General features: G+C 36.1%; 1 protein-coding gene across 2 annotated transcripts in view; it reads right to left on the minus strand.

The window, feature by feature from the left end:
* Positions 1–1,257: 1,257 nt before the first annotated feature.
* CCNH (cyclin H) overlaps positions 1,258–16,092 on the minus strand; it is a 20,957-nt gene continuing 6,122 nt past the window's right edge. For both annotated transcript variants that reach the window (XM_012802768.2, XM_023510929.1), the window contains exons 5-9: positions 11,873–12,036; positions 8,507–8,577; positions 4,939–5,050; positions 2,041–2,101; positions 1,258–1,479 (exon numbers count right to left, since the gene is read on the minus strand). In XM_012802768.2, the coding sequence (XP_012658222.2) occupies positions 1,441–1,479; positions 2,041–2,101; positions 4,939–5,050; positions 8,507–8,577; positions 11,873–12,036 (447 nt within the window). In that variant the 3' untranslated portion in view covers positions 1,258–1,440. The remainder of the gene's footprint in view (positions 1,480–2,040; positions 2,102–4,938; positions 5,051–8,506; positions 8,578–11,872; positions 12,037–16,092) is intronic.

Raw genomic sequence — 16,092 nt, forward strand, 5'->3', positions numbered from 1 at the left:
GCAGCAGAACTACTTAACCCCGACTACACTAGAGGCTTCCGTGAAATCTCACTTCATGAGTTTTATTCCTCTCATTCCAGAATGAGAAGGAACCAACCCCCCCCCCCAAAAAAAAAAGAAAAAGAAAAAAAAACACTGAAGCTTAAAATGTAAAGAATTATTACAGATGTAATTAAAATGGTACCTACCTGCAGGGAAAGCACAGTGGGGGACGCACTGAGACTGAGGCAGTGTCTGTATTCTGTAGATAAGACTCAGGGCAGTTGAGTTTCTCAGTATTCCTTCAAGCTGATTTTCTCAAAAAACTTGGCTTGATATATTGACATCACAATTTGGTTCCAACTGTAATAGCTAACACTTACTGAACACTTAACATACGTAGACACTATTCTAACTAATCCTATGAAGAGTAAGCATAACATCGACCCCATTTTCAGTTTGAAAAACTGGCATGCAAAGGTTTAGTAACTTACCAAGAGCACATAGTGAAGTAGAGGCAGCCATGATTCACAATCTAGTAATGGGGTGTCACACCCTCTTTTACAGATCAGCTCATTTCAATTTGAATTAAATTTCTTAAACATATTTAATCTGCACAATTCTGTGACATCTATTTATGACACAATTCTGTAACTGTGACATCTATTTATCTGAATGAAATTATAGGTGACCTAACAGGATACTTGTAAGTCTACATGGCGAAATATGGCAGAATGCACCTATCTATAGTCCCAGGTATTCAGGATGCAGAGTCAGGAGGACTGCCTGAGTCTGGGAGTTGGAGACCATCCTGGACAATATAGCAAGACTCCATCTCTAAAAAAATTTCCTTTCCCTGAATATCGTAATTTGCTACCACTTATTTCTCTATGGCAACTTAAGATCTAAACAATCACTAAAAAACACATTTTTAAAAAACCTACTTGGAAATATTGGTAAATAACTGAGGAAAATAAGTCACTGCCTAAAATGACTAGCTTTCAGTACCACAAAAGTTGAGGTTCCTTATGTGGTTCAGTAATAATGCACAAACAGCTAAGTATATCTGGAAAACATGTGAAAGCCATTTCTAAAGGTATTTAGATGACAAAACACACACCTTAAAACTCTTAAAGCTTTTAAGTTTTGTTTTTTTGCGATGCCTATTTTCAAAAGGTATGTTTTAAAACAAAATAGGCAAATAAATTACAGCTTTACCTAGACTACCATAGAAACACTAATTTGATATAAGTCATAGTATGGCATAGAATATCCACACTGGCTCTTTTGAAGATCTTTTATTTTACATAAAGTTACTATAAAAGAAAAAAAATTTAAATAACACATAGAAAAAGTTTAACATATTTTGATGTTTTCCCGTTATAATTTTCAAATAAAGTTAAGTGTCCAATATGCTTCCTACTCTTGATTAGTTAGCATTGACAAATCATCTCCAAATGGTTAGAGAGAATCTACCAGGTCATCGTCAGTCCATTCTTCCTAAGAAGGAAAAAAAATGTGGTAAGGGTAATATATTGGTACATAAGTAGTAGTACTTGTCTCCCTTCAGCAAAATTATCCCCTTTACTTCAGTGTATTATAGAAGATAAATAAACCGGGAAAGTATAGTAGTTCACTTTTAGTAATATTGGCACAGTCTCACCAGACTGCACCAAGGAAGCATGAAGGTTACAGGTGGACCTTCTGCTTCTGATTACATCTCTCTCTCTGACTTGCCAGGTATAATTATTATTTTATATATATTTATATATATAAAAGGGTCAAGGGAAGAATCCTTGGAGAATAATAAAACAAAAATTTCATATGTATGTGTATCCCTGATGCCTTCTATGAACACAGGAAAGATTCCTAAGTAATTATTATGCTGCTTTAGAACAAGTTAAGACTAAAGTGAGAAAAAACCTTTAATAATGGACAATGTACATAAGTACACAAAAAATGAAGACTATAAAATCCTACACCTCTATCTATAAGGCTTATTCTCTGGAACAGTAACAATGTGGTCGCACCAGAATGTATAACGAAGATGAGTCAACATACCTCCTCGTGTTTGGATTTTTTTGAGACATAATCATCATCTTCATAGCCTTTCCTCTTCTTTCTATAATGAAGCAACCATCAGTAAGCAACCCAGCACTGCCAACAGAAGTATCTTGGAACAAACTAGCAAGGCCATGTGAAATATTATGTATCTACTGAAAAACAAGGTCTGGCTAAGTAGAAAGATGAAGAGTTATGCATGGGAAGACAGTGCTGAAATCAAATCAATCTTTAAATTTGATAGAATTCTATTAAAATTCCAATAAAAAATTTTCATGAAACCTGTCAAATCTAACACTGACCTGCGAAAGAGTGGGGAGAAAATAGGAAAGAGAATCTGAAAAGCACACAAAAACAATACAACTTTGGCGGACCCTGTCTCAGTTACCATGAAAGTACACTATAAAAGCTATTATTAGAAGTGTGACATTCACATTTAAAGAAATCAATGATCAGAATACCAGGCAAAAAATTACTGTATACAGAAGAATTTAATTTGTGATAAAAAAGTATTTTAAATAACGAAGAAAAACAAGAAATATACCAAAACAGGCTGGGACAAAAATAACTGAAAAAAATTATTAGACGATCTCTACCTTACACCATTCACAAATAAATCTAAGTGAAGAATTCTAAGAATTTTAATAATTATATCAGCTAAACAGAAAGCAAAATAAATATTGATTAATTTAGGGTAAGAAAAGGCATTCAAATATAAAAGCATAAAGCAAAAGATATTTTATATATATCAAAAAGTGAGACAACAGAGTAAGTACATCATTATATAGCAGTCCCCCACCTCTTTGGCACCAAGGACTAGTTTCATGGATGCCAATTTTCCCATGGACTGGACCTAGAGGTGAGGTAAGGGTGCGGAAAGGAGGGGATAGGAGGCAGACTTTAGGCAGTGATGCTCTGCAGCCCAGTTCCTAACAGGTAAAAGACTGCTAACTGGTCCACAGCCTAGGGGCTGGGGGCCATAGTTACATCAGAGGAGTACAACTGACCCTCCCTATGTCTGTGGATCTGAATCTGTGGATTCCATCAACAATGGATTACAAATATTTCTGAAAAAATTTTATCTACACTGAACATGTACAGTTTTTTCTTGTCATTATTCCCTAAACAATACAGTATAACAAATAGAAGGCATTTACACTATGTTAGGTCCAGAGGTGATATAATGAATCCATGAGTTATATACAAATGCCTAGCCATTTTATATCAGGGTATCTGTAGATTTTGATTATCAGTAGGAGGCCCTGGAACTAATCTCCCATGGATACCAAGTGATGACTATATATAGAATCTATAAAGCACTACAAATTACAAAAATAACACTAGGAAATTGTGTAAGCATCACAAATAAGCTATACAGAAGAAATACAAATGACTCTTAAAACATGGAAACATCAATTTCTTATGCTTATCAAGAAAATGCAAATTAAAATACCAATGTGATGCTATTTCCTACCCAGACTAGAAAAGTTAAACACTGGTAATATTAAGTATTGTACAATATATGCAAAAACATTCATGCAAAGAAAACAACAATTTATTTCATAAATGAGAATAAGAGAAAAAGTTGACAATGGTATACACCCACTGATAAGTTACTTCTAAGGTTGTGACTGAGATTTGGGTTTGGGTCAAAGGAAATTTTTGTTTTAATAGTAGTGACTGACCATGCAGTTTTTGTGTAATGAAAAAATAAGGGTAAAAGGATTTTAAAAATTAAGAAAAACAAATACTTAGTCCTAAAGCAGTGCTACTCACAGTGTGGACCATGGACCTTGGGGTGGTCCATGATCTATGTCCAGTCTGCAGTGAGGTTAAGAACAGGAATTCTGTGTTTAAAAACTTTTCTGCAATTTACAATAATTTTGTAACTGTGGAATCTAATAATAAATTTAAGCCTATATTTTAATATTCCATTTACCAGTAATTCATTTTTATTATATTTTGCAAAAGTATGTTTTCAATGAAGCTTTTAAAAAATATCCTTCACAGTTTGATGAGCAGCCCTCAAGTACTCAGGGATTTGTAGAATTTACCTGGCAGAGTATAGAGCAGACGGCAACTTGGGAGTAAAATGTAAACTCTGGCTATTAGGAATTTTGGATTATGGTCCATTTAGTTTAGTAGCTAGAAGGGCAGGGTTAATCTAGGAATTAATAAAGTTTTTCTTAAAGAGCCAGACAGTATATACTTTAGGCCTTGCATAGAATACCATCAGTTTTTGTGAAGACCACACAACTTTTCTGCTATGGCGTTAAAAGAGCCATTTCTATGTAATATGTAAACTAATAGGTCTCCCATGTTCCAATAGAACTGTTAAACCCAGGTGGCGGGCTGGTTTTGACTGGTGGGCCATAGTTTGCCAATCCTTGGTCTATTACCATTTCAAAACTCCATGTGAAAAGTACATAAGCATTGTTGCAATACTTTTATTCATTAAACTTTTTTTTTTTTTTTTTGCAATTTTTGACCGGGTTTGAACCTGCCACCTGCAGCACATGGGGCCAGGGCCCTACTCCTTTGAACCATAGGCACCACCCAATAAACATTTCTTTATTTTTCTGTAACCACTCTAAAACATGCCGATTAGTTACCATTATAACCTACGAGTGAAATCCACCCCTTTCAAGTTCTGCAGTAAGCCATGCTATACAATTATTACTGTAATAAAATAGTCTCATATTTTGCATACTTAAGTTCCTGGGTATTCTGCTACCACAACTCTATAGTTAAGGAATTTCAGTCATATGAACCTGATCTGACTTAATGAGTCAGTTTTCCCCAGGTAAACAGCTACCAAAGAAATTATTTATTTTAAGGACCAGCTGGACTGAACAATAGTCATATCTACTCTTGAACAACACAGTCAAGCTGACTTACGTAGTTACATGAAGTGCAAGCTCAGCAGAATGGCATCGCTCTAACTTCTGTTTCAGAACAGCAACTTCTTCAGATCTGGGTGGTTCATACTTCTTCACTAAGTTTCTCATGCCTATGTAGAGATAATATGGATTTAAACTGAATAAAAAGCCTTGTTCTCAGAAAAGGAACTGAATAATATCTCATTCTGTTATGTGAAACCACAAAACACTCTTGCAATGACATGATTGTTCTTATCAGGATTTCTACCATTCTGTATTAAAATCCAATAAACATTATACTTTAAGTTGAAGTAATTACAGCTGTTTAGCCCATACCATGTACCGGATAAAGATAGCACAGTGTATAACCTGATAGTGTTAATTTGCTGCAAATCCTATTGTGGTCACGTCTGGCTTAGTTTTAAGGCTTTAAAAAAAAAAAAAAAAACTAAATGACTTAGTGAATGTGCTTTGCTCCTTACCCCCAACCACATTCATAACATTCTATACTACAGACAGTAGGCCAAGAGTGTATTTCTTGTTTACAAAGAAAACATTATCAACATGTAATAAAGGGAAAATGCTTAGTAAAAATGGGTCAATAATTCTTTGCTTTAATAAAATGTAAACCCTATTAAAAAATGTCTTCTTCAGGTTAAAAGCAAACTATTTTATCAGTAACTTACTAACTGTGAAAACATCCTCTAGCTCAGCGGTGCTTGACCTGTGGGTCGCGACCCACAGGAACTGTATTAAAGGGCTGCGGCATTAGGAACGTCGAGAGCCACTGCTCTAGCTGATCTTGTTTGTTATTCAATTATAAAAAAACAAAGAATATAAATCTCCAGATATATTAAAGGAATGATGAGAGATCCAGGGCTTATTATTAGCCAGCAAAGTGCTCCAAATGGTTAACTATTCCACTGACTTATTTCAAAATGCAAAAAAAAGCAGCATTTTCAAGTGAATTAATACATGTGACTCAACACCCTTAGGACAGTATCTATGTTCCGAAAAATTATAAGTATCTTAATATCATTATAGATCTGAGTATTTTATAAAGAGCTATTCTTATTTCATATTATTAAAATAAGTTGAGCAAAATAATGGTATTGAGAAGAAATTAGCAGTAAAACTGCGAGCTATAAAATGAGTACAGTGCAGTATCTTTAAGGCCCCTTTACCTACTAAATTCTATGATCCTAATATCTGTAGCCAAATCACAATTATTTAGCTCCAGAAGTAAACCCTCTAGTGGTGTAACTGAAGACCTACATACAGTTTCTGATTCATAAATCACAAATCCATTGTTTGCAAAGATAGAAGCCCTCAAGATTACTTCAAGCAGAAAGCCAACAAATGATACATGCCCTGAAGCATCTTACCTTTTATATTATAATATATATACGTAGTTCGTTCTTTCTTTTTTTTTTTAGACAGAGTCTCACTCAGTGGCCCTAGGGTTGAGAGCCATAATGTCAGAGCTCACAGCAACCGGAAACTCTTGGGCTCAAGTGATCTTCCCTCAGCTACCCGAGAAGCTGGAACTACAGGTGCCTGCCACAAGGCCTGGCTATTTTTAGAAACAAGGTCTTGCTATGGCTCAGACTAGTCTCAAACTTGTGAGCTGAAGCAATCCACCCACCTTGGCCTCTGGGAGTGCTAGGATTACCGGCTTAAGCCACCAAGCCCAGCCCATCTTAACTTTTAAAACATAAAAACATTTAAGATCTTTAATCTTTTGTTTATTTGATTTTAATTAATGTACAAATCAAAGTAGTAACAATTAGCATAAAAGGTATGAGAACAAACACAACTGACTGTTAACGGTAAAGAGCAGCCTAGTAACATGAGCACTAAGAGGCTGGCTACTCCGCGGAGCTGCCACCTTATACAGAACTTGATGTCAGCACTAAACTGTTCGGGCTAGGTAATTTTTGGATATGAAGGGTTGTATTATTTCCCCAAGGCTGCTATTAAATTGTTCCCAAACTTGGTGGCTTAAAACAACAGAAATATAGGGCAGCACCTGTGGCTCAAAGGAGTAGGGTACTGGCCCCATATGCGCAGGTGGCAGGTTCAAACCCAGCCCTGGCCAAAAAGAAAAAAAAAAAAACTGCACAAAAAACAAAAAAACCCAACAGAATATTCTTACAGCTCTGGAGCCCAGAAGTCTAAAAACTGTTCTGCCAGGTCAAAATCAAGGTATGTGGCAGAGCTGCACTCTCTCACAGGCTGTGGGGAAGAATGCTTTACTTGCCCATTCTGCAGTGGCTGTGAGCATCCTTTGGCTTGCAGGTGCATCACTCGAATTTCCAAGACTAGCATCTTCCAAACACTATCTTCTAGGAGTGTGTCAAATCTCCCTCTACCTTCCTAAGGGCCATTGTGACCCTCGGTAATCCATATTAATGTTGTCATCTCAAGATCCTTAACTTACCTTTAAAATCGACCCTATCATTTTGCTTTTTGTCATGTAAAGTAACACTCACATGTTTCAGGGATTAGGACATGGATATCTCTCTTTTTTTTTTTTTTTTGAGACAGAGCCTCAAGCTATCCCCCTGGGTAGAGTGCCGTGGCTTCACAGCTCATGCAACCTCTAACTCCTGGGCTTAAGCGAGTCTCCTGCCTCAGCCTCCCAAGTAGCTGGGACCACAGGCACCCACCACAACACCTGGCTATTTTTTGGTTGCAGCTGTCATTGTTGTTTTGGCAGGTCAGGGCTGGATTCAAACCCGCCACCTTAGGTGTATGTGGCTGGCGCCTTAGCCACTTGAGCTACAGGTGCTGAGCCATGGATATCTCTTAAGGAACTATTTTTCAGCCTACCACAGGGGGCTGTCCTGTGTAGCATAGGATGCTGCTAGTAACTACCACTACCCCTCAAGCTGGACAGCCTCAAGTGTCTCTAGACATTGTAATGATTGCCCCTGGTTGAGACTCATAACTTCTGTACTATCAACTAACAAAATGACTAGAAAATGACATGTATTAACTATTTAAAACTGATTTATCTATAAAATATAAGTTCCAAATTTAAACATTATGCTTAAGTTACTTACTATCTTTAGATCTTTTTCAGTGCCTGTCATATATTTATTTATGCTTTAGAAAGATCCTGTTTTCAATTTCTAAACCCTTTCTGAATCTGATTACATTTTAATTCTTCCCATAAATTTTCTATGGGTGAAGACTACTTCCTTCCATGTACCCTCTAAGTATTCTCTACCAATGTATCTTTTTTTCTCCTAAGATTTTTTTTTGTTCTCCCCCACTTTTTTTTAAGAGATAGGGTCTTTCTTTGCTGCCCAGGCTGTGGCACATCACAGCTCACTGCAATCTCAAACTCCTAAACTCAAGCAATTCTTCTAAGTGTAATCCTCCTGCCTGAGCCTTGTGCTTGCTTTATTTTTTACTTTGTATCAAAACTGATTTTTATCTTTCAAGCTTCCATAACACAGTAATTCAATGAAAATAAACTGAAACAAAAATCTATTATATCTCAAGTTAAATACCACAATGATAATATTCAGAAAGTAGCTTTGTAATAGGAGAATACTTTATAAAGTGCCCATGTTACTTACTTTTCATTATATCTAGAAACTGTGACAAGCAAGTTCTGTTCTCTCTTAACATCAGACTCTCTGATAAATAACTGGTAAAGAAATGAAAAAGTTGTAATCTATTAAAAACACACAGCATATTAAGAAACATGACATCATGAATTTTCCTCCATGTTCATTTTATCAATGACAATTTTAAAATTAATTCATTTGAAAAGTATTACATAATAATCCTTTGAAATCTACCAAGCATAACCCATAACTCCTAATTTTAGGAATTTTATTACCAGTTAGATAAAAAGATGTTTACTAAATGTTCAAAGTTAGATTAAATTTAGGCATATACATATATAAGCTTTGAGTGAAAAGAGCATGAAAATAAGAACAGCAATAGCCAATACTTACTTCGTTATTTTATATTCAAACCCTAAGAACCTACCCTCATTTAAAAGAAGAGGAATCTGAGTTACAGGGACAGATAAGTCATGACCCTGTAACTTGACCAAAATTATAAAGCTAGGAAGTAGTACAGCTGGAATTCAGCACTATTAAGGACACTTATTCCCCTTATTATCAAGGCCATGTTACCCATAGTTGTACTTCCTGGGAGTGACAGGCATTCCAATCAATGGGAATACCAAGCTTTATAAATCTATTACATCTTATCTGCATCAAGTCTAAATCAAAGGTCAACATTTTTCTATCAATGTGATATAAAACCTAATTACTGTTTTTCTCAGAGCCACTGATGGTATAAAAATCATGAAAATAGTTTTCGTATTTAAAACTAAGGTTTTATGTACCTGAACTTGATCTATAATTGATAAAAGCCCAAACCAACACATAAACAAAGTAACACATAAACGCAAAAAAAATTTAATTTTTCTCTTAGGTATAATAGCATAAAAATAGAAAGCAATGCTGTAAAATTCCTGTTGCTGTCTTTTAAACTATGTGATTATTTAAATTTTATTACAAAGTTTTGATTACTGATATACATCACTGTCCTCTCTTATGGGAATTTTCATATGAAAATCAATGACTCCCTCAACAACAAATACATTTCTGGTTATAAGCAATTCAAAATAACTAGTTTTTTCCTTTCCCTTTTCTCCCTAGAACTCCATCTACTTTTGCCACCTTCCTTTGTTTCTATTTATTCTTCCTTTCCTTTTGATTTCTTGAGTTCTAAAGAGGGACATATTTCATCCTAAGAGTTAGCTGACCAGACTCTACCACTGTAAAAATTTAAGTTAGCAACTGTTAATCTCAATACTGAATTAGAATTTTAATATTCTGACACTTTTAAGTCCACAGACAAGTAAGAATAACTTACTTTCAAATTAGCAAATGAAAAATAAGTTGTAAATCCATAAGCAAGAGAACCTAGAAATAACAAAATATCCTCTGAGTGATAATCTGAGGCATGTTTCAGAATATGACAGCAGCACAAGAACTTTCTGTTTTGAAACGCAGCAATCAACTAAACCCACCCCAAAAGTCTGCCTGTAAATCAGCTGTACTTTAACTATGATTGGAATGCACTTCCTTTAAGGAAGAAAACAATCCAAATGTCTTCAGTCCCTGGGAATGCAACAAAAGCCGATTTAATCTGCAATGAGCCAAATTTAATTTTCAATTTTGCCTATCTAACTAAATTTCTGAGGTGAAATAAACTCTTGTCTAGACACTGGAATGCTTCACCCCAACCTGCAAAACTAAAATCTCACTGCTAGAGAATTTGCACATATACTGCCTAAGAGAAGCTGCTTCAACAGATTAATCAAACAATTTTGATTATGTGAACTGTGGAAAAAGAGTCTTTTTCTCATGTGTAGAATGGTAGTCCACATCTACTGCACAGATATCAATATTTACATGCCTGTCTTTCCTAACTAAGACAGTGATTTTTGATGCATATCTTGTTTATTCTTATAGTCTTAAAAATATAATATAGTGAAGAGTAGCACATAGCAAACAAGTTTACTTAATAAATAAATGCAAGTATAAATTACTTTGGGATTAAATATGTGTGTGTGTGTGTGTGTATATATATATATATATATTTTTTTTTTTTTTTTGAAATGGAGTCTCATTATATCGCCCTTGGTAGAGTGCTGTTGTATCACAGCTCACAGCAACCTCAAACTCAGGCTTCAGCAATTTTCTTGCCTCAGCCTTCCAAGTAGCTGGGACTACAGGCGCCCACCACAATGCCTGGCTATTTTTTTGTTGTTGTTGCAGTTGTTTAGTTGGCCCGGCCCAGGTTGGAACCTGCCATCCTTGGTGTATGTGGCCAGCATGGTAACCACTGTGCTATGGGTGCTGAGCCCAAAAGTATGTATTTGACATATACATGGTAAGCTGTGTTTGTGGAAAAGCATATCAAAAATATAAGCCCACACTCCCTTATCTTGGATGCAAATGCATTTTGAAATTCACACTTGTGTTTTAGAAAAGAAGCCTGATGTACGTATTATCAAATACATGTAAAATTCTTATAATCACGAATATTAAGATCTCTGCAAAAACACCCATAAGTATTTCTATTAAGTGGAATAAAACTAAACTACATCTATTCCTATTTGCTGACGCCTTATCAATGGTTTCTGAAATTATGGACAAGGGATCATAAACATGTAACACAGTTTTTAAAAGATAAAATGATGATAAAAGAAAGTTTTATCATCATTTTTCCTCAGCTATTTCTAGGAATGAAATCAAGCAGAACTTTAAAGGTCCTAAATTGAGAAATTCAATGTAGAAACCAAACAAAAAGTCTTATTTGCTACTAGCCTGTGCTTCAGTTAGTTATAAATGAATATAACAATTATCTGGGCACAATAGTTAATTAATTGGTACACAAGATATTGTTTTAAGAATCAAGTGAATTTAATTCACATAAAGTGTGTATCACAGAGCCTGGGTCTCCATGTGCATTTATGTGTTAGCTATTACTATTTATGGTTCAATTACATTTCATTTGAACATCCCCTAAGCATTATTCATTCAACAAATCTTTACTCAATTCCATGTGTCACATAACACAAAAATGGTAAAACAAAGCAGACATATTTGCTGCATTCAAGTTGCTTACCAGTTCAAAAAACTTCTAAATTTGCTGTATACTAATAGCTATACTGGTCTTTCAAAGATCACCTGTTTTACTTCTGTTTTAGTCATGTATGTATTCTCTTAAACTCAATAATATTTTGATTAATTTTTAAAGTTTTCCATGAAAGGTGATTACATTTCTTTCATCAACCTTCTCAGCCACAAGGGATATAAGGACTACAGTCACAAATAAACTTTACTTAAAAACTCAGACTCTATGACCAAATAAACCAAGTGATTAAATCTGACTTAAGTTAAAACACTAATTAATACCTTTCCATAGTAATTCCAGCCCTGGAGGCACTAGATAAAATGGCAGTGAGGGCAATTTGGGAAGGTGTGTATAAAAGGTACGCATCTGTCAAGGCAATTCTATTAAGAAAGTCATCAGCTGTTTTCCTCAAAATCTCTGGATTCTCCAACATGGGATAGCGAGTCTGGAAAGAAAGTTTGCAAATGTTACTATTTCTAAGAGTTTAATGGAGTAATAATTCAAAGTATACAACCCATACCACAAAATACATGCTTTAAGATATCATATCTCAGGTTCCCACACCACTTCCAATTTAGGTTAATACTTTCTCTGTGGCCTTTTCCACAAAAGGGCCAAGGTGAGGAAGTTAAGGAAGGGAGGGAAGGCTCTTAAAGATTCCATTAGATCTAAAGTAGACCCAAGAAATAAATAAGCCCAGGTAAATGCTTCTCAGGCAAACCAAGTGTTACAGATGTAAGGGCACATTTAGACACACTGCATTTTGATATGAAATTCCTTCTACTTAAAGTTTACTTTAGGGAAAAAGTGAAAATAAATCTTAATTTGGTTAGAACTTTCTAGACTTCTCCAAATACCTGCAGAATCATTTTTAGAACATGCCCAAGAAATATGGAAGACCCCACACTTCCCAATAGTTCCCCATATCCTATAAGATGAACCCTAAATCCTAAACATTCACATTGATTGAAAGTTTACCTGAAAAAGTAAGCAGTCTTTTTCTACACCGTGAAATAAAATATTTGGAGTTAACTATGCAGTCACACCCAGGTCTTGTCATAATTTCAAAATGACTGACAAGTTAGACACTCCACTCAGACCACAAATCCTTTCCCCTAGTACATTTGCTCAATTACACATAGCTGTTCTGCCTCCTCAGCACCTTGGTCACTTAGCGCTCTCTTTGTTCCCACTCATCAGTGTCCTCTGGTCCTCTTTTCCCTGCCCCAATATGCTGCTGCCACATTTTTGGCAAAATTCCAACAATGGTTAAATCCAACCAATGTGTTGCTTTAAACAATTTCCAGATTTCTGGGTAATGCCAGAGATAACCATACAACCAAGAGTTACTATAATGTTACTATAAACTCATGTTCTGACCTCAGCAAAGCTCTTAAACACTGTCTAGCAATGATAATCTTTCCACAGAAAATTTTTTATCTCATTTGTGACTGTGATAAACATTTTCCACCTATTTCTATGTCCTCAGTAATTCTCAGAAAATGATCTCTATCCTTACAAAAGAAAGGCATTATTTTCTGCCACCACCAAATCCCTAGGCATAACAGTATCTTAACCCCTACTTTGCTCTCTCCCTGTGTTAAAGGTAAGATATTATTCTAAAGCCAATTCTCCCACTTTGCTTTGAATCATATGCCAATCCCTTCTACTCTACTCCCTTTAATCTTTCCCTACTATGAGCTCCCTGAATCAATATTTAAATATGCACCAGTGTTTTCCATAAAACAAAACATTCTTGTCAGCCAGAAACCTGCGGGTTCTTCCTCTGTCCTCACTCTCTTCTAAGTACCAAATCCTCCAGTGCCACTGAATCTACCTACTACAGGTTAAGCATCCCTAATCCAAAACTCCAAAATGCTCCAAAATCTGAAACCTGAAACTTTTTGAGCACCAACAAGACACTCAATGGAAATTCTCACCGGAACACACTGGATGTTGGTTAGATATTCTCAGCCAGTCAGTGCAAATATTTCAAAATCCATCATTAGTCATCAGAGAAATGCAAATCCAAACTATAACGAGGGGGCTGCGATGCCTGTGGCTCAGTGAGTGGGGCGCTAGCCCCATATATTGAGGGTGACAGGTCTGAACCTGGCTCCGGCCAAACTGCAACAAAAAAATAGCTGGGCATTGTGGCAGGTGCCTGTAGTCCCAGCTACTCAGGAGGCTGAGGCAAGAGAATGGCCTAAGCCCAAGAGCTGGAGGTTGCTGTGAGCTGTGACACCACAGCACTCTACTGCGGGTGACAAAGTGAGACTGTCTCTAAAAAAAAAAAAATTAGAAAAGAAAAACTGTAACGAGGCTTGGCACCTATAGCTTAAGCAGCTAGGGTGCAGCCACATACACTAGAGCTAGTGGGTTCGAATCCAGCTTGGGCCTGCCAAACAAGACAACTACAACAACAAAAAAATAGCCAGGCATTGTGGTAGGTGCCTGTAGTCCCAGCTACTTAGGAGGCTGAAGCAAGAGAATCACTTAAGCCCAAGAGTTGGAGGTTGCTGTGAGCTGTGATGACATGGCACTCTACCCAGGGTGACAGCCTGAGGCTCTGTCTCAAAAAACAAAACAAAACAAAACAAAAACTGTAATAAGATACCAACTCACTCATGAAAGTTAAAACAGCTTTCATGAAAAATTCAGGCAATAACAACTGCTGGCAAGGATGTGGAGAAAGGGGAATGTTTCTATGACAACGGCTGGTGGGAAAGTAAATTAGTGCAACCATTATAGAGAACACTGAAAACAGACCCAGCAATCCCAAGGCCAGGTATATAAGCATAGAAGGGGAATTCAGTATATAGAAAAGATATCTGCACCCCCAAGTTTATAGCAGCACTATTCACAATAGCCCAAACCTGGAACCAACCTAAGTGTCCACCAACACCAGGGAAAAAGAACATGGAGATCCTAATATTCAAAGGAATATTATATAGCCACAAAAGAACAAAATCCTGCCACTTACAACGACGTGGATGGAACTGGAGAACATTATGTTAAGTGAAGTAACTCAAGCACAGAAAGACGAATTTCTCAGGTTCTCACTCATATGTCAGAGCTAAATATTAAAAACAATTGATCTAGTGGAGCCAGAGTAGAACGATAGTTACCAGAGGTCAGGAAGGGTAGCAGCAACGGGGGGAGATAGAGTGGGGATAGTTAATAGGTAAAAAATTATAGTTGCATAGAATGAATAATATCTGACAGCACAACAAAGTGAATATGACCAACGATAATTTAGGGCATATTTTAAAATAAAGAGTGGAATTAGAGTATTTGTAACACAAAGAAATGATAAATGCCAAGGTGATGAATACTCCGATTACCCTGGTTTGATTAATTCACGCAATATTGCATAAGTTCTACAAATATATACAACTACTGTATTATGTACCCATAATAAAAGTAAAAAATTGTTTTAAAAAAACACCAATATATCAAGAATCCAAAAACTAATCTGGAATCAAAACACTTCAGGGCTGAAGCATTTTGGATAAGGGATATTTTTAACCTGTACCTCTGAAGCCCAGGAAGCTCTTTCCATACACTCTGCCATTATATGAGTCAAACCAACAACTATCTTTTGCCTAGACTACTTTAGCAGTACTATTGCCGCTGAATCCATTCTTCATCTTATGTCTGACACACACAGATGCACAGTAAATACCTCTGGCAGACTGTTGCATGAGTTTGCCAGTAGGATCTTTAAGTTGCAAACCCTATCATGCCACTATATAAACTTATAGTGTTCACTGGCTTCCCCTTACTCTAGTCAAAGTCTTTAACATCATCTCTAGAGTCTAGACTCTGCCTTCCACTCGGGCAGCAGTACTCTGGAATTTCCCCCCTCTACCTCTAGGCTGTTTAGATTCTTTACCACACCATGTTTTCTTAAATCTAGCCTTTGACCAGGTAGGTCTCTGACGGGGATGCTATTCCCTCACTTCCTATTCTTTCTCTGAATTTCGCTTCAAATGACACTTTCTCAGAATGTCTTCCTTACTCCTCAATCTGTTATCTGCCTAAAGTATCTGGCATTTCTCCTTCTGTAGCATTTGGCACATCAGATACATAATGATTTTCTAAAACCAATAGATTGTAAGGTCCATGAAAATTGAGACTGTTCTTGTCTTACTTCTGGCTACCTCCTCAAGCACAACACTTGGCATATGGAAGGTACCCAAAACTGAACTGCCAGTCTGATCTCCATTTGACTTCACTCAAACATACAACTTCTCTTTTAGGGCCAATACAAAACAAATTAAGTTGCTTTTTTCAATAATTATTTACTTAGATTTTTGACATCTATACAATTTAAGTTTATTAAGCATCAAAAATAGAAGTCAATTAGCAATCTTCTAATGTAAAATGAAGAATTTTTTTATAGCTCTTTAAGTCATCAGGCCCAGGTCCATGAAAATATTCCTCAAAGTTTTTTTTTTTTTTTTTTTGAGACGGAGCCTCAAGCTATCCCCCTGGGTAG

This window comes from Otolemur garnettii, unplaced genomic scaffold (genome assembly GCF_000181295.1).
Source record: "Otolemur garnettii isolate 467f Iridium unplaced genomic scaffold, OtoGar3 scaffold00017, whole genome shotgun sequence".
In the NCBI taxonomy this organism is placed as follows: Eukaryota; Metazoa; Chordata; class Mammalia; order Primates; family Galagidae; genus Otolemur; species Otolemur garnettii.